We start from the raw sequence: 18,554 nt of genomic DNA on the forward strand, positions 1-18,554 counted from the left end.
TTTTTGTCTTCCCACTGCTTTCAAGTGGTAGGGTCTTTTTTTTTGTTATAGCGATGAGAATTTTCAAGTTTATGCTTGATAGCGCATCGGTATGACACATCATTAGGTTTGATTGCGTGCGTGTTGTCGTGTGTATCATTACGAGGATGTGGGTTACGCTTCTCTTGAACTGGTGGTTTTGTTTATTTTTCATTTTAAACTCTAAAATAGATGGCTATTTCTTTCTTCGTAATACGCCCAAAGCCAATCATTATCACTAAGTACGGTATTAATGGTAGCATTATCTGCTCCGAAGATCCCATTCACTACCTTGCTTACCATTTTATTTACTACTTCGTAAAACGGAAACACTGAAAAATGGGTGGGAAAAATCCACCGTCAAGGTAACAACAAAGATGGAATACGGAAAAAGCTTTCAAGAAAATGGTTTTTGATTTCGCGGAAGTCCTTTGCTGCTGCTTTTCGCCTGATTGCTCTCAAGAAGAGAGAGAGAGAGAGAGCAAGTAATTAAAGTAACAAACAAACAAAATAAGCAACAGCAAGAAAGAAAAAATGTAAACGTAAATAGCTTCCTGGTGCGATTCAATTTTTCCAAGCAACATTTAATATTAATTTTCCTGAAATGTGTTTCTCCTTCTCTTCATCTCTCGCTCTCTTTCTCGGATCCGCGGACACGCCGCAGCTTTTCACGTATACACCAACAACACCGAACGGCAGGCGGACGAAATCCTATCGGTCAAGTACGAGGACGGACGATGGTCAAAGCCGTACTACGACTGTGGCGGCGGCAATATCTGGATGCTGACGTACACGGTACCCTTCTTCGGCTACGAGAATGGGACGTACTTTTTCAAGTAAGTGTCAGTGTTTGTTTTTTTTTTCTTTCCTTGAGTCCATTCAGTTGGTACGGTAACGGTGAAATTAATTGCAAACGGTGCACACATTACTCACAATATTTCTTTCTTTCTAAAGCAATGCATTGGTACCTAGGTGCATTTATCATTTCAATGCTCTTCCCATTTGCAAATCGTGCCCAAAGTGGATGAAGGAAGCAGATTAATATACTTAACAGAAACAGGGACAAGCTTGGGAAAGGAATAGGATGAACTTGTAGAAGTGAACCATCGATTCCGAAAAATGACAATCTTTTATTGCAAAAAAATAATTGAAGAGCAGTTCCAAGACATTAACAATAACAATCCTCAGAGCTGCTTCCCTTTTTACCATTTATTTGTATCTTTTTTCGCAATAACTCAGTACCATTTAATTTATGCTACGTGTTTCCATTAGCATCCACCTCAACCAATGTAGCTCGATGAACATTCCAATTTCCTTCCACGATAATTACTTGTTGCTGTTTTTTTTTTTGGTATTATTTTGCTCTCCCCTACATCCACGGCTGCCATTCAATTATTGTGCTACGTGTTTTCATTAACTAGCATTTCGTATGCCGAGCTTTATCAGCAGTATTTTCCACCCCTTCCAGTGAGCATTAATGGTGCCATTTGTCTGTTTCCATTTCGCTTGATGTGCTGTTTGATTTTGAATCGAATGCCTGTATCGGACTAAACCTGCGCACGGCGAAAAAAAAAATGTCCACGATGTGAGCTCACGACACATAGCACAGCAAAAGCTCGCTCGATAACGAACCCCACTTACGGATACGGTTCAATTTCGAACCAAATAATAGTTTTCACATCCAACCTTGCAAACGTGCTGAAAATGTGCAAATGTGTGCACGGCTCAGAGCAAGGGCTACAAAAGCTTACTCTTACTCATTCTTCTCCCAGCCGAACAAAACAGGCCTGTCCCTGTGGCTTGGTTAGCCATCCTTCCACATAATTATAACCCCCACCGGTTTCGACAATGGCATCAACGGTTTCAATCGGGCAGAAGAACAAGGGAAAGGACGGTCTTCCCTGCTGCACGCTCGATTATCTGCTCATGAGATCGGAATCGGAGCGGCTTTTTCAATAGTTTTCCCCAAAAAAGCGAAACGATTAGCGAGCGCACGGTTGAATCATGCCGCTCCACTCGGACACGTGCCGATTCGAGATATGTCTGTCAGTGGGTGTGTGTGTCTGTGGGTGTTGGCGAGTACAAGTCCCTTGTCGACATCCCCATTATTAATAGAGCTGAGGGTTGCAAATAATTGCCGAGCTTTCAATTTCCTTTAGATCCCGTCCCGTTTGAAGTGAAACAGATACTGGGGCGAGGCATAACCTCAAAAAAAGAAAACCTTTCGGTACAAGCACAGCACGCCGTCCCAAGCGCCATTGTTCAATGGCAACGGTTCAATGGTAGCAGGAGAGCCCGAGCTCGAGCAAAACACAGCACACAGGGACACACAATAATGCAAAAAAAAGCCTGCCAACTGGAAAACCTAGTGGACGCGGGAGACCGCAGCACCGACCGCTATGTTTTTGCCATCTTTCGCAGAAATATTTGTTCTCATTCTTCACAACCAGCAGTACACAATGGATGGATGTGTTTGTGTGTGGTTGTAGATGGTTGTATGCAATCGTTTCAGCGCGCCAAGGCTTAGCATCGTGCTGGCTGCGCCCACGCTAACCAAACCAACGCTCACGCCCAATGTCCCAATGGGTCCAATTTGAGCCCGGCACGAGAAAGGGGGTGAAACCATCGACGGAAAAACGGGATACGGGGTTCTCTGCCATTGGTTGAACGGACTGGACGTATTGGACGCAAAAATCCCGAAAGGGATCATGTTCCACCGGTTCCACCGGTACACTGGGACGCGTGGCGATGCAACAGCCTCACCCCCAGCACTCGCAGCCTTTCACAGACAATCGGATTCCAACGGACACAGCAAAGTTTATTGTTCGGTACAGGCCATTTCACTCTCGGCCGAGCATGGTTGGTGGATGCGGGGTGGTGCGGGAAATTAGAGACAAGCTGGGCAGCCCACACACCACACAAACTAGGCAAAGAAATTCAATGCGAAGAAAAAAAGAACTTCCTCTAACTGGGGCTTTGTGTAGAAGAGATCGTAATAAAGCGGGGCGAAAAACCCCCTTGACAGAGGACTATGCCGCTGCACGGCACGACATTGGCAGCTTCCGGGTGGGGAAGGAGACGTTGCGGTTAGCCTGACTCGAAACCGCCACCTCAACACAGCGAACGTGCAGAAACCCGTAATGGGATTTGATTGAATGAGCTTTCGCTCTTCCATCTTCATCAGCGTTCAGCGTTTTCGACGAGACGAGGGACCGAAAGCTTTGACAAAGCGAAAGGAAGCACGAAACAGCAAAAGCAACACACACAAAAAACGTGCACGTTCGATGATGAAATTTTAGCTAAACGAAAGTTGTCTCACCACCACACAAAAATGTCTCCACCCAGGGACTTTCGAGCTTCGCCTCGAAAAGCAACAGCCTACCAGTGCGAGGGCGCTTGGTACGAGTGAAAATTGATTGTGGTAATTTTGGGGGAACGGCTACGACGGCGAACCTACACCACACCAAGTGTTTCGGACTTGTTGAGCCCATTGCCCGCCCGGTCAGCATCGTTAATGTCCGAATTTTGGACGGCACTCCCGTTCGGTGACACGTGATCCGTCAAGTACCGTAAATCACTCATCGTTACACATTCGGTGTGGTCAATAAATCGGTGTCGGAGAGGCCTACTTTTTGGCGAAGACATCGTGCCCGGTGCCTGTCGTCCTAAAGCTCCACGCACAGAGTGGCGTAGACTTAGGCAAGGTATTTGTGAGACCACTTAAGTTAGAACCTGTTCGAGTTGGAAGTAATAGGGTGTGGTCTGATACTCGTCCCAATTGCTCGCAGTCGCTGGAAATGGGTGGATCTAGACCACAAAGATTGATTGAATGGGACGACACGGTTCTAGCATGGGTGTCAAAATTGTACCGGCTTTTCGAAATCGGCTCAGTGGGCAGAATCGATACTCGGAGCTGCTGTCGAAGGTGGATCCAGCCTTACAGGTGGTTGGTCCACCTCCTAAACCACAGGCTGACGTTCTGATCGGAGTGTTTTTTCTTGTTCTACTGATCCAATCTCGATGTCAAACAAACCTCGTTTCGTTTTAGCTTCCTTTGTTCGCTCCATTGTAACGGGACAACTCTTATAATTAACAGCAGGCAACACATTTCTCATCGCTGGGTGGGTGGAAGCGGTAATCCGCTTAGCAGGAATAGCTTCCATAGGCATTGGCCGTATCCCAAATCCTTCCCAAATGCGATTTGGAGCAGAAGTGCCGTTGCCTGGGATGCGGTTTCCAGTGCCATTGACCGACCGAACGATCGTCGACCGAGCGTTCGATTTGTGTGCCTACGTCTCGGCCCTGTGAGCGATTTCCTTTTTTCGGCATATTAATCAACGCGCTTATCGATGGCACAATCTTTGCAGTTTTTTTTTTTGGTCCCGTAATGGGGGAAGGGGGAACGGCGATCGTGCCTCGGGAGATTAATTATCTGACTGTAATTAATAGTTGAGTGAATGGAGCATTAGGTAAAGTGGAGAAAAGAAAAAAAACCCCGACAGATCCTTATCCTTCCACCATCACCATTCCAGAGTGGTTTTCGGTTTTGATTTGCAATTGTGAACATTTTTTCTTTTCGTTTGATAATTCAAAGACGCCACACTTTGAAGCTCGGTGATGATTAATCGGTTTCGCCATCTACAAGCGTATCAGTTGATGGAATCTTTTGTGCAGCACCGAAAGGGCGTAAAAATAAAGAAGCGAGAAAATAGGTCCACTTGTTTGTGTTAGCTTCCACGATTGATCAATGGGGCGTTTTGGGGCGAGCCTATCAGCGTTGGTAAATCTTCTGCCCAACTTTCCAGACACCTTTGTGCCAGCTTTTATTATGATGTAGAACAATGTTTCTTCGCACCCTTGCCCGCACACTTATCGGGCTTTATTTGCCTGTGTCCATTTCACTTCGCCCGGTGCTTAACTTTCGATACCTTGTGCTGTTATAAATTACATCAAAATCGTTCAGCTTCGAGAAGGAAATCGAAGAAAAGGCCGGTAAAACATTCACGCAAGAAACTTGCTCTCTCTCTCTCTTGCGAGCGCAAATAGTCCAACGCTAACTTTAGCTCCAAAATCGACAACATCAACAGCACCGAGGAGGCAAAGTTTAGTCACTCTTCGTCCCACGACTCTTTGTTACCTTGGAGATGGTGTCAAGAAGTTGTCCGTGAACTCCTTAATCAGTGGGGGAAAAATAAGGAAAACCGGGCCCCTCCAAAAACAAGCAATAATAATGTTGCAGACGTTCCGTAACTGTACTTCTCATCTCATCGGGGTAACTAAGTCTGTTCGGTTTTTGTTTGCTTCTTTTTCGAAGAAAAGAAAAAGTAGGACACAGCATTGAGCGCAAACGGATCACCAAACAACAAAAACAAGCCGTCCATGCGGGCAGGCAAAGTTCGCCATCTGTAGCGGAAAAGAAACCGGACAAGAATGGGAATCCGGAAAAGCTTCACCTTCACCGTGACAGTTTTCCCAGAACCGAGAACTCCTTGCGGAATTGGCCGTCAGAGTAACAACACGACAACAAAAAAAAAAAAAGATTACTTTCACTTATTAGAAGGTCTCGTGAGATCTGCTTCCCGTTCCGATTGCATGCGTCGACAGCGAGAACGCCCACGTCCACTCACACACTCACACACAGGCAACTCGCACGTCGAGACGTCGGTCCATTTCATGTTCAATTAAAAATCAATGAGCGACAACTTAATAGGATTACTCGCTGCGCTGCCCTCCCCTAAGGAGGTCCACTCAGCAAAACGCGCGCGCGCGCCGCACATCGTCACATCCGATTACGGAGCTTCCGAGCTGCCGCTTATCGATTGTTTTGCTTTCATCAGATTAAACTTTCCACAATCGGCCGTGAACAGAACGCGAAACCCCCAAGCAGTGGGCAGTGGCTTTGGGCTGATATTCTGACGCTGACTTATGGCCACTGTTATGGCGTGCGTGGGCTTTCGACACCAGTTCCTTTGCTGATATCGTTGCCTTGCGTGTCTGAGGGTGCTGTGCGACCGTTTTGTCGCACAGTCGAGCGTCAGTCGAGTCGTCAGGGGCGGTTGTCAGGGTAGTCATTTGGCCAATTTGCAAATCGCGCCTGCCAACCATCCAGCGTCTCGTTAGGGTAGTACAAAACCATACCCCGATGCTGATGGATTAAGCTAGAGCTGGTGTAGGAAAAGTTGAGAAAGATTAACATCGCAAGTTGTTTCGCGATGGTGAACCTGGGGAAAAACCCGGAGAAACGGTAGTCGAATGGTTCGGCGAAGATCGCTCCCAACCAGTGGCTTAAATGTTTTGGAAATGAAAATGTTTCCTGTTTCTCATTAATAATTGATTTCAGTGAGTGGTTCGAATTTTGGCAAGCACTGGTCGAGCTTCATTTGGTTGTGGATTATATTTAAATTAATGGCTTCATGGACGTCCGGCAAGAGGGTTCTACAAAAGAGGAAGCCGATGACGTACTTCCTCGAACGATATGCTACACAAAAACTTACAATAATTACTCAGTACTTTTAAAGAAATTTGCATCTTTATGATTAGGTAGAAAGCATCTTTTGCTACTTAGCTGAATAATTTACGCAAATTTTAACACATTTTTAAAGAGAAAGTTGCTTCCTAAACCCACTGAAAGCAAAATCAAAATCGATTTATTCATTAGCGTTCGCAAAACCTTCTCCAGCCACGTACCAAAACGAATGAATAAAGCTCCCGTTACTCGCCTGAACCAACCAGCTGGCCACTTTACTGACCGTTCTTCCCGTCCCTTCCCTGCAGGGGCACTTCTGGCATCGATATCGATTTAAGGCGCGTCGACATTGATCAGTGTCCGCAGAAGAACTCCCCATCGGGGGCACCGCAGCCGCTCAACATATTCGCCGGCACGGACAAATGCAAGCAGCGCACGACCGAGGTAAGTACCGCAAAGGAATGTTCCTGCTCCTTCTGTACGACACTGAACGGCACCATACATATACAGATACGTCGAGTTGGATCAGGGGGTTTGCTTTGTTTTTTCGCGTTTTTTTGGTCGTTTCGTAGTGCTTTGTGTAATAAAATTTTCAAAACAGCCGTTAACTTTCGACACAACAATGGATGGGGAAAGGTTTTTAGGAACTTTTTTGTTTGTTTTGAAGGGAAGGAATATTCTTCCGCACCCAAGTCAATGCTTTATCATGCCGAAAGCTGGGCAACACTAACCCCATGTGCGAACGCGAAAATCACGTTAAAATGGTATTTTTAAGGCATTGCCTGCTCTTTTTTCAAACAAACCTCCAAGCCCCAGATACACCCCCGGAACGTTGGCACACTGTTGCCGAATTTAGTCGGGACGGGAGAAGGCTCTTTCTGGCTTTTTCCCAGTTTTTTTTTTTTGTGTTTGTTTTTGTTCATTCACCACCTCCCTTGTACCGGTACAGATGGAGTGGAAAATGTAAGGCAAAACGATCTAAAAAAACAGCCACCCTACACCCATACGTACGTAAATTCCTTTGAGCAAGCACGGTTGAGTTATGGCGAGGCCCATTAAAGCACGCGCAGTGATGCACCTTCCCATTCGCTCACACAGCGTCAGGGCTTATTTTCGTACATTTTCATTTTCCACCTTTTTTTACCCCACTCTCATCACAGCATCTCAACCGGCGCCGGCGGTTTTGCAAGGGCCCTACCTCAAAGATAGAACTTGAAAGCGATAAATTTTCATTGCTTTCATTAGTTTTAATTAATTTAATGCTGTTTCAATGTTGCCGGTACTTTAATGTTGCTTGGGTGCGTTTTTTTCTTGTAACCGTGGTTCATTTGGGCGCCATTTCATCGCTCCCGTTAAGTTGATGTTGCTTTGCAAAGCGAGATTACCTTTCTTTTTTCCCACCGGGTGAAACCCTGTCGGCCCCACGGCCCTAGCTTTAGCAGAAGCACTTGATTTATTTTACGTGTCGATTTATTTCTCCTTTTATTTCCATTGCGTTCAGTCATTACGGGAGTGCACATTGTGTTTAAAGCCCTGTAAAATGCTTTTTTAAATATAGTATTGCTTTGTACATTTCCTCTTACACAGTGTACACCCATCCCGGGGCTTGGCTTTCGGCGTGGCTCGTACCGGTGCATCTGCCGCAAGGGCTACTACTTTCCCGACACGACGATCGAGCAGAAGTACTTCAACGGCAGCACGCTGGAGGAAGAGTACGAGAAGCTTATGCTGGTAAGTGTTGGTGGCTCTAAACTGACTTTATGGTGAGTGTCTTTTTTGTTCTATATCCGTTTGTCTATTTGTCACTGCAGAACGAGTACAGCACGTACAGCATCCCGAACTCGTACGAATGTCTGCCGTGTGCGGAAGGCTGCGACTACTGCGAGGATGCATCGCCGTGCGTGGCCGCCCTGAACTGGCCGATGCGTACGTCCATTCTCGTGCTGGCCTGTGCCGTCATCGGGCTGCTCCCACCAGCGGCCGTGTTTACCTTCAAGTACCAGCAAGTGAAGGTAGGTCGGGAAACGAGGTTTTTAGAGCGCAGAGAGGCCCTTCCGATTTAGAATGCTTGTTTGCTTTTCATTTGTGGTGCGGTAGGCAGGGCCTAGCAGCGTACAGGAAGTGGGCACATAGCCTGCAAAACCAACACACACGCTGTACGGTGAATAATTTTAATTTAAGCCGTTCTGCGTCAGCGAAAGAGAACTGTTTGCTGCACACAGCAATGGAACTGCGCGCACTCGGAATTGATTAAAAAAGATTCATTTTACTGCAAGCCTTGTTTAGAGATTGCCTCCTCCGTGTGTGCGTAGAAATAGAAACGCAACTCAACAGTGGACTTTAGTTTATTAATTGAATGGAGCCTTTTTACACGGGTAGTGTTTTTACCGTTGGGAAATACAGGGTTTCCCAACGGTTTATTGGTCAGTTCCCATGATTTGTTGGTGCGTTCCCACGATTTTTTGATCGTATCCCATAGATATCCCATAGGTTCGTTGCCATAATTTATTGATATTTTCCGATTGGATAGAAATACAATTGGACCAACGAATTCTGGGAAACGGCCAAAATAGTGTGGGAACGCACCAAAAAATATAGGAACCCACCAAACATTGATGGGAACCAACCAATAAATCGAGAAAAACCCTGTAAAAGGATAAAATGGGTTTTTTTTTGTCATCGTGGTACAATGGTCAAGTCTTACGGCTAGTCAGTTTAATGTACTCACCACAGTGCGTTTAAATTTTGCTTTAAAAATTTAGCTTACAGACACGATCCTTCACAAACAAACACGCAAAAGAAGCCAACGACAACACGCACACAAAAAACCACACTCGCGCGCGCCTACATATGTTCACACCACGGGATGTGTGGTCAGCTCGGATAAACCGTTCGTCACTCGTCATCATTTCACTATCGATTGCCAGACCTTTACTTGAAGCTGTAGCACCTGCAACAGAACAAACAAACAGACAGTGCAAAACCCGTCATCGTGTGGCCGCAAATCCCTGACCCAATTGCTATGAAGGTTACTCTCCCTCCTCCACGAAAACGGGAAATGTAAATTACATTTTTTTACCCTTCAGCATCCCTGGATTCTTTGCGGAAGAGCGACACCGGTTGACATTGCATATTAAAACACACACGCGCGAAAGGCTTGGCGTTTGGTGGTTTGATTTGGTTGTACCTTGCCACCGTATTTTTGCCGTTCGACCACGGTTCTCCGGCTTGCGGAGGCTTTGGAATTAATTTATTCCCGGTTGCACAGATCCGTACGTCCGCTTGTTTGTCCGATACGCACTACGCACCAACGCGCAACCTGAACCTGACGCAAGCCGGGAGGTGTCAATTGCTGATTGGTGGTGTTAAATATGCAGCATGCGTGCGGTTCGGCCATGAACTACATTGCACTGCTGTATGTGTGTCTGTGTAGTGAAATGATTTTCTTTTTGCTTAAATTAATAATAAAGCTTTTAACACCCTTTCCATCTGTGACCTGCGTTTGCTGCAATACGAAAGGAGGTAGAGAAGAAACGTTAAATGTGATTACTTGTTTAACAAAAACCATGTTTTTTTTTGAAAATTTCTACCGCTTCTGTGTTTCAGAAAGCTAAAAGCTTTAAGTCCACAATCCTCATGCATTTAAAAAAAAATGGTCATAATCTGGGTATCAGTCCAAAGCTTCCGATAAGCAGTAAAAACGCCATATATAAAGAATGCAAAACCAAATTCAGCTTTTATTCCTTTTTAGTTTCTTCAGCGTGTATTTTTCTACCATCAACGACGTGGTAGCAAAATTAAATTCGTACAATTATTTGCTGAGCAAAATTTGCACGAAATTTAATTTGTGCAGTTTTGCTGCAAGTGGGCACCAAAAAAAAAAAAAAGGGTCAAGAAAAACAACGACAAAACGTAACTGAAACTCACCCACAACCTTTCTCTTCTTTCGCTCACTCTCATTGCAGGTTGTAAGGGCGGCCAGTCCAGCGCTGCTGCGTGTAATTGCATTGGGCGCATTTTGCATTTATTGCACGGTAAGTGCCACAAGCCCTTCGCCGACCAGGCGGAGCGCGGGCTACGCGGCGCAGGGGTTTTAATTTTGCAAACATACTCAAATATCCATTCGATTTGGGGGGAATTTTATTTTTATTTCTTCCTCCTTCGTCCTTTTTTTTGACTCCCTTCGCGGACTGTTGTCGTCAGTCAAAGCGGTGGCGAGGCTTCCGGCGACACCAGCTCGTTCAAAGGAATACATTAATCTTTCGTTTCATTACATTACAAATGGCCGGTTTGCCGGGGGTGGGTGACTTTTTGCTGTGCTTTTTTTTGAACATTTTTGTGACCTGTTTTTGTTTTGAGCTTTTTCCAATACGATTCAGCCTCTTTTGCAATTGCTTCTGTGTTTTCATCCCTTTTGAAATGTGATATCTTTATTTAATTTCAGTTTAAATGATTATTTTTGTTTTGTTTTCCTCTGTCAGCCCCCAGTCCGGTAGCTTTTGAACAAGGAAACTAATTTAAATTCGATAGTAGCAATTGATTCACGATAAAAGGGCAATATGAGATAGTTTAATCCGCTTTTAATGAGCCACTTTCAGGGTTCGTTGCTGTCCCATTAATTATAATTTTGAAATTTAACGAGCATCGCGAACTATTCATACCAAAACTTTACTATGTTGACAGTATTATGGATATAAAAATAATTATTTAATCCTGTGCTCACTTAAACAGTTCAAAATAGCAGCATAACAGAAGATTCTTTACTATTCAAACCATTCACAGCCAGATTTATTCTATTTAAATAACTTCATTCTTCAAACACGGTGTCTTCAAAAGCGAAGGAAATTGTCACCAGTCTTCTCTTGAATCTCGAAAACAATAGAAAAAAGCCACGGCAAAGGAATGCACCACCAAGAAACACTGGTCGAGTGCAAATATTTGCTACGATTATTCGACTCTCGTCCTCGGCAAACACACACACACACACAATCCACGTCCACTTGACAAGCCTTTACCGGCCCAGACAGAAGGCCACGATCCTGCCACGAAAGCACATCGACGTAAATCAAAGCTCGGGTTGGCATAGTTTTCAACAGCCCGCCCTCTCACTTCGCCTATTTTCTCTCCCTTTTTCCTGACCCGTCACCGCATCGCACCAGTGGCATTTAAATAATTCTTCCCTTCGCTTTCATTTTCATTTTCGCCCGGACCGATGGAACGAGCAAAACACACACCAAAAAAAAAATCCATAAAAGTAAAAGCAAATTAAAAACTACCACCACAGCGAGCTCACCCCATTCATTTATTTTGTGTTTTTTCTCCCTCGGCCACGGCTCGAGCGCTGTTTTCGAGCTGTGCGGGAGTGTTGTTTTCTAGCGTGAAGGAATTGGTTGCAGCCCCATTCTTTTGTCCCATCCCCGGGAACAGAAACCTGCAACAGAAGGGGGGGGGAAATACAGCAACAACCGCACAACAGCAGCAATATTCGCACCGAAAGCTAAAAAGGAAATCTAATTTTAACTTCATTCGAACGCCGCCAGAATCACTAATTACCTTCATTTACATAACTAACTGCCCCCGCGAGAGGTGGTGGTAGTGGTGATGGAGCAAGGAGGGAGAGAGGGAGGAGGGAGAGGGCAGGGAATAAAACGCATCCCACACTTTCATTTTAGAATCGCTCAGTCAATCACACTTTTCACTCACCGTGTCCAACGTGCTTACGATGGGTTTGTGCTGTGTTGTTGCTCGCAGGAGAAGTTTCATTACATTACCGCACTTCATTTTCAATCGCTCTCTTTCACTCACTTTACTCTGTTTTTCTTTCTCTTTCTTGTTCAATTTGTTGCTTGCACCTTTCTCCCCCTTCGGTCACACTGTTGGCAAAACGCGTGTTTATTCTTGCGGAAACTGTCCATACCGGAAACCGGACTCGACAGTCGGTGGTGATGTATCCGCCCCCGTCGCTGTACTCCTGCACCGCCCGCATCTGGTTGCGGGAAATTGGCTTTTCCCTGACGTACGGAGCGCTGATGCTGAAAACATGGCGGTAAGTTGAACCACCACACCAGCAGGACCGTTGTTATTCGCAAAATCACAATTAACTTTACACGGGCTGCGCGTTTCGGTGCGCGTAACCAAGGTAACCAAGGCGTTTGGTAGAGGTAGAGCTGTCCGAAGCAGGTGGGCTCACGAATGAAGCAAACGGAAGTAAGCGCAAATAATGAATTGCCTTCATGAGTGTGTTTGTGAGTGATTGTCTGCAAGGAAAAACTGCATTTCCTTGATGAATCAATCGAAAAAGCAGCAACAAGTGGATGAGTTCTAATTTGCTCTTAATGTATAAGAAAATTGGTAGAAAGAATCGATCAGAAATAAGAAAAGAGAGAGGCGATGAAAGAATGCAGCAAAAAGCGACGAGACAACACCACAAGAATCCCGCAAACGATGCAACCGCAATGTCTACCTTGACTACGAACCCTTTTTTTATTCTCTCTTGCGCTTCATACCTTTTTTTTCTTAACATTTTCCTTCTTTAAAAAAATCTACCCCTCTTTCCAGGATATCGGTAATTTTCCGTGTTCGGTCAGCGAAAGCGGTCAAAATTACCGACGCCTACCTGCTGAAGCGGATCGGTGTGCTGTGCGGTTTCGTCGGGATAGCGCTACTCGTCCGAACGCTGGTCGCACCGCCGGTAGTGATCGTCGGCCGCACCGCCGACAATCTGAAGGCGTTCCTGTGCAAAACGGATTGGTGGGATCATACCTTCACCTCACGTAAGTAGACCCCTCCATTCACTCACTCCTTAATTGCGTTTCCGGTTTTGCACCCCGAAGTCCCCAGATCCTTCCCGGTAAAGACGTTCGTGTTAATGCCGGTTACGCGGGATTAATTAAAATGTTCTGGCCCGTTAAATTGGCTTCGACCGGCGGCGGAAGTGTTGGGCGTGTTTGTTGTTGTTGTTGTTTTTGCTTTCTTCCAAGTTTACAGCGATCGCGTGTAACACTGGTTTGGTCGGTTAGCGCCGTCGGCGATGTAGGGCAGTTCTATCTTGCGAAACTGAAACGAAAGAAGAAACAAGTCAAGTACGAACAAAAAAACGAAACGATAATTACGGACCAGCAGATAGGATTAATTTGAATCGTGCAAATGAGCTTGAAGTTTTTTTTGTTTGTTTTTTTTTTTTTGGTTTTGCGCTTTGGTTTACGTGTTATTTTGTGTGTGTTTTTTTTGTGTAGATTTGGTGAATTTTAATGAGTATTTAGAATGCTGGACTTGTTTGTGATTTCTTCAATGGATATCTGCGGTCCAGACGGTTTAGTAAATAAAAGCAGCACTTGTTTAGGTGTTTCCGTTTATGATGTTGCTTTATGCTTAGTGTAGGCGCCGTACGATGCGTACAAAAACTGAAGATTCAACAATTCATCTCACGCAGTGCTACAAATTCTAGGAAAAAAGCTTGCACTGTTTGATCCAATCCAGCTTGCTTTCTTTACACTGAACTTCAGCATCATAGAATTCGTGCTACTTTGAAGTCAAGCCTACGCATTTGGGATGTGTTTAGTTAGGTTTATGGGTTTATAGCTTGGGTTACTACATAGAAAAATCGTTTCAATAATTAGTAATTTAGTTGGTACCTTCATCCTTTCAGTAAAAGCTGGGAGTTGCATATTAATGATGATGTCTGAAGTATTTGGCTTTCTTACTTCCCAGAGTTCGTTTACTGAAGCTCATGAGTGTAGTAGTCTTTCAATTACTTCAAAAGGCCTTTGATCACTTAGCGATCAAGTTTCAAGGAGATCAATTATTCTAAAAGATGGGTTGATGTTGTGCTCAAGGAGGTATATTCAATAAGAATCTTAAGCTGGCAAATACTTACCTACTTACTTACTTATCCGGCACTACAACCGCTTTGCGGTCTTGGCCTGCCTCAGGAGTGTCCGAAACCGCTAACGGTCTCGCGCCTTCGTCTGCCAGTCCGTCGCCTCGTTTATCTGCAATCCGAGGCTCTCTGCCGCCTGCTCGATCTCTTGGTAGGCTTCTGCTACATAGGAGAGCCGCAGACCAATGATGCCGATATCATCAGCGTTATACGCATGGAAACGGACGACCCAGCCCGTAAAGTCTTTTTAGGCCGTCCACAAGGACAGAGGAGGCGTGGTAGGCCCAAATTGAGGTGGCAAGATGGCGTGGAGGCGTCCGCCATTAAGGCCGGGATAACGGACTGGCAGACGAAGGCGCGAGACCGTGAGCGGTTTCGGACACTCCTGAGGCAGGCCAGGACCGCAAAGCGGTTGTAGCGCCGGATAAGTAAGTAAGTAAGTAAGTATCATCAGCGTATGCCAGGATCTGGGTTAACTTATAGAAAATAGTTCCCGTAGCCTCCACCCTCGAGTCGCGGATGGCCCTCTCTAGCGCCAGGTTGATTAGGAGACAGGCAAGCCCGTCCCCCTGGCGCAGACCCTTGGCATGTGACGTTTTTCATAGTCATTCTAACTAGCCTTATCAGTTTGGCCGGGATTAGAAAAATGAGCTCATAGCGTCGTACAGTTTTACCCTGGCTATGCTATCATATGCAGCTTTGAAGTCAATGAAGAGATGGTATGTGTCGTTTCTGTATTCAGCCATCTTCTCCAAGATCTGCCGCATGGTGAAGCTGGCAAATAGGTTCAATCAAATTAAGACTTTTCTTACATACCATACAGTCTTAGCTACTAAATTTTGGCTCTTACTCAATTATTTTTGTCTCTAAGGCAGCAATTTTCGACAGCGTGTCAGCGTGTGAGTGTAAGTCCATCGCTTTGAAAAATGTAACGTGAGGGTTGACACTCGGTTTTCTAAAATTATTGAATTTAAGTTAAGTACTAAGCCAGTCTCGTGGCACAGTTGTCAACTCGTACGACTATGGGGGGAAAAAATTAGTCACTGAATGCCAAGCCCCACTAGTGGTACAGGCAGGCCTTGACCCACAACGGTTATTGAGCCAAAGAACAAGAAGAAGTAATATTGAATATATTGGTTATATTAATATTATATTGAGAATATATTGATTTTCATTATTTTTTTATCGCGAAGCGACTTTAAGATTCAAAATCAAAGTTCCAATCTCGAGAAAAAGCTGTTTTGCTTATTTCTTTCTTGTAGAAGATTTTTGTGTAGCAAAGCTCGCAATTAAAAACATTTTAAAAATTGAATGTTTTAAGACTTTGTTAATGCTTAGTAGCTACATCGGAGGCAACATTTAAGCGTTGCTATTTAAAAGGGAATCAGCATACAAACTAAAAATCAAATTTAAACGGCTCTTTGAAACACACAACTAAAAACTGTGAAACGTAGTAACTATCTTCCAAATCAAAGAACTGAGTTAAAGAACAGCTAGTAAAGAACACGTTTTTTACACCTGTGTAACACGGGGAAAAAAAATAACCCATAGTACACGATCAACTCGCTGCCTCTTCTTTCACAGACACAGCAGACGGAGTTGTTCAAAAGGGGTTTAAATTTAAACACACCCGTGAACACACACACCGGAACACAATGTTTCTGCCCACATCTTGCCCTGCCTTACAAACGGCTGCCGTCCCGGCCAAGTGAAGGTGTTCCGATGTTCCCCAGCATCCGTACTGTATAATTTGAGCACCAGCTATTAACACTACCATTACCACCGGCGTGCAAGAAAAACAACGGCATAAATCTTCACACCTTAGCAGGATATTTATTGGCTCTACTGTGTGCTGGAGTGTGTCCGCCGATCCGCCTGCATAAGGCAACTGCATCAGGCAACTCTGCACAGCAGCAGCAGCAGCAGCAGCAGGAGCAAGGCCTGTGCTGACATACTTTGTAAAAGTGATCATTATTTTACCAACCTTTCTTTCTTTTTTCTCTACTGCCCTTTTTTTTTGGTTTCACTACCAAACCCTGGTGTGTGTTTCCTAAAATGGCAAAATTGTGTTGCACCGGCACTACACTACGGCACAGAGGCATTCTATTCCCCCCCCCCGAGCAGCATGTTACGGCTTAAATTACTAGCACATGTTGCACTTCTGTCTTCTGTGTTTCTCCAGAAACGCGACGCGCAAAAGTTCCGGCTACGATATTGAACTTCTGGCTGCGCTTGCAGCTGGCGCACATATTATGCCTTCCGCTACATGATGGGCAGGCAGGTTGGGGAGGGTGCGCATACTGCACCAAGCGTAAGCTACCGTTGCCCTTTTTTTCTTCTTTCCAGCCAGGAAGTTGCAGCTGTAAATCTGTCGGCGCGCTTCTAGAAAGGTCGGTGCATACCTGCGAACCGTGCTTGAGCGGTAGGAAAGCATCTCCGTTGCAAATTTTGAACTAGCGCCGCAGCGCAACGCGTGCAAGAAACTGCTGGGTAAAAATGAAGAAAAAAAAGTACAAAAACTACAAAGCAAAGTGAATTACAGAAAGCTGTTCGGCTTCTCCCGGATCAAGTTCAGCTTTCATAAATTGTACCAAACTTCCAGCCAAAAAAGAAACAATCTGGCCGTGGGGTTACAACTGTACGAAAATGCTGCCCGGGGAGGGGGGGGGGGAGGATGGGTTTCGGAAAGTTTTGTTTGAACTTGTTTCCGACACACTATCTTCTACTATCTCCTGTACAGTGTGGTGCCCTTTTTTTGTTGCCCTGTGCATCATCATCGAGATTTATAGAAAACTCCTAGGTCAAATTCTTTCGCGCACTCAGTTTTGTTTATTAAACTGCAGCGTGCAGTAGCTTTTTCTTTCTTTCCTTTTGCGTTCCGCTTCTTTTCCGACTATAAACTAAGTCCCGCACAGCTTCAGCGCGAGCGTACAGATTTGGTTTTTACCACAACAGCGCTTCAAAGCACTATTTGCGCACACTTCTGCACTTCGCATATACGCGACGTGTAGCAAACTCGCTGCGTCGAATTGCTGCAGCATAGTATAGTTACAGATTGTGAAAGCGACCGCACAAAAAGCGCTAACTACAATCTCTCCACCGAAGCACTAACTTTCTGTACGCTCTTTTCTTTTCATGGCTTTTCATGGTACCGGCTTCCACCCACCGAACGACCAACCGACCGACCGACCGCGTGCGTGTTTACTTTCTCGGTAAAAATATGACCACAAATTCCACTCCCCCCCCCCCTTCCATCATGCTTCAAACAACGACCACCACCAAACAGTGGAGGTCCTGTTTCTGGCCTGGGGCGTCCGGCTCTGCATCATGGTCCGGAAGGCACCGTCCGAGTTCAACGAAAGCCGCTTTATATCGATGGCGATCTACAACGAATTTCTACTGACCTGCTTCCTGAATGTGTCAATGTGAGTATCATCCGTGTGTCTGGTCCTTATTTCTTTTACCCCCTCATTTACCCCGGCGAATGAATTATGTGTTATTGCAGGGTTGGGGAGTTTTTTTTTTTTTTTGTTCAGTTCCAAGAAAAATCGTTATTTGCTTTTACGTTTAGCTTTGTTGCATCTCTCTTTCTCTCATGCCCTTTTGTTCATGCCTTATTGTTTTCTCATCCTTGCTGTCTACACACTCACCGACCTTTTTTATTGATGGGCGGAGGAGGAGCCTGCAAACAAACCAAAAAAAACCTAATACAGCTTTTGCCTTACGATACGCTGAATTGCAATCAATAGCGTTATTTATTGTCTCACTTAATCAAACCAAATAGCGCCTAAAAGATTTATGCTACGGTGTTCCGAGGCAGAACGAGAAATTATGAACCCGCGGGATTCGTTTGGCTTTTTTTATATTCAGGCGCAAAAAAGATTGGTAAGAAACAATAGCTGTTTTGTTTGAAGCTGAGCAAAGGCTTAACAATCAGGGTTAATTTATTGCATCTTAAACGCTCTGTTTGACTGAAAAGAATAAATTGAAGCGCTTTAATCGGTTTGTATGCTGCTTCTTATGATTCAAAAATAATCTAACAATCGGACCCTTCACGATTCTAGTTAGTTTTTTGTATGAAGTTTGACAGTTGGAGGCTTAAATCATGTCAACACTCCATACAAAACCACACACAAAACTAGCCTGCGATTGTCGGACTAGATTATTTTAGCCTCAAAGCTAGAAGTAGAT

The 18,554-nt window shown here is 44.9% G+C and overlaps 1 protein-coding gene across 1 annotated transcript in view; it reads left to right on the forward strand.

Moving 5' to 3' along the window:
• The window catches only part of LOC120950230 (uncharacterized), a 107,612-nt gene that overhangs the window by 75,558 nt on the left and 13,500 nt on the right, over nucleotides 1-18,554 (forward strand). The window contains exons 4-11 of the mRNA XM_049605494.1: nucleotides 683-854; nucleotides 6,793-6,928; nucleotides 8,072-8,215; nucleotides 8,296-8,496; nucleotides 10,450-10,518; nucleotides 12,421-12,530; nucleotides 13,043-13,257; nucleotides 17,650-17,788. Coding sequence (XP_049461451.1) covers nucleotides 683-854; nucleotides 6,793-6,928; nucleotides 8,072-8,215; nucleotides 8,296-8,496; nucleotides 10,450-10,518; nucleotides 12,421-12,530; nucleotides 13,043-13,257; nucleotides 17,650-17,788 — 1,186 coding nt within the window. The remainder of the gene's footprint in view (nucleotides 1-682; nucleotides 855-6,792; nucleotides 6,929-8,071; nucleotides 8,216-8,295; nucleotides 8,497-10,449; nucleotides 10,519-12,420; nucleotides 12,531-13,042; nucleotides 13,258-17,649; nucleotides 17,789-18,554) is intronic.

This window comes from Anopheles coluzzii, chromosome 2, assembly GCF_943734685.1.
Source record: "Anopheles coluzzii chromosome 2, AcolN3, whole genome shotgun sequence".
Lineage (NCBI taxonomy): Eukaryota > Metazoa > Arthropoda > Insecta > Diptera > Culicidae > Anopheles > Anopheles coluzzii.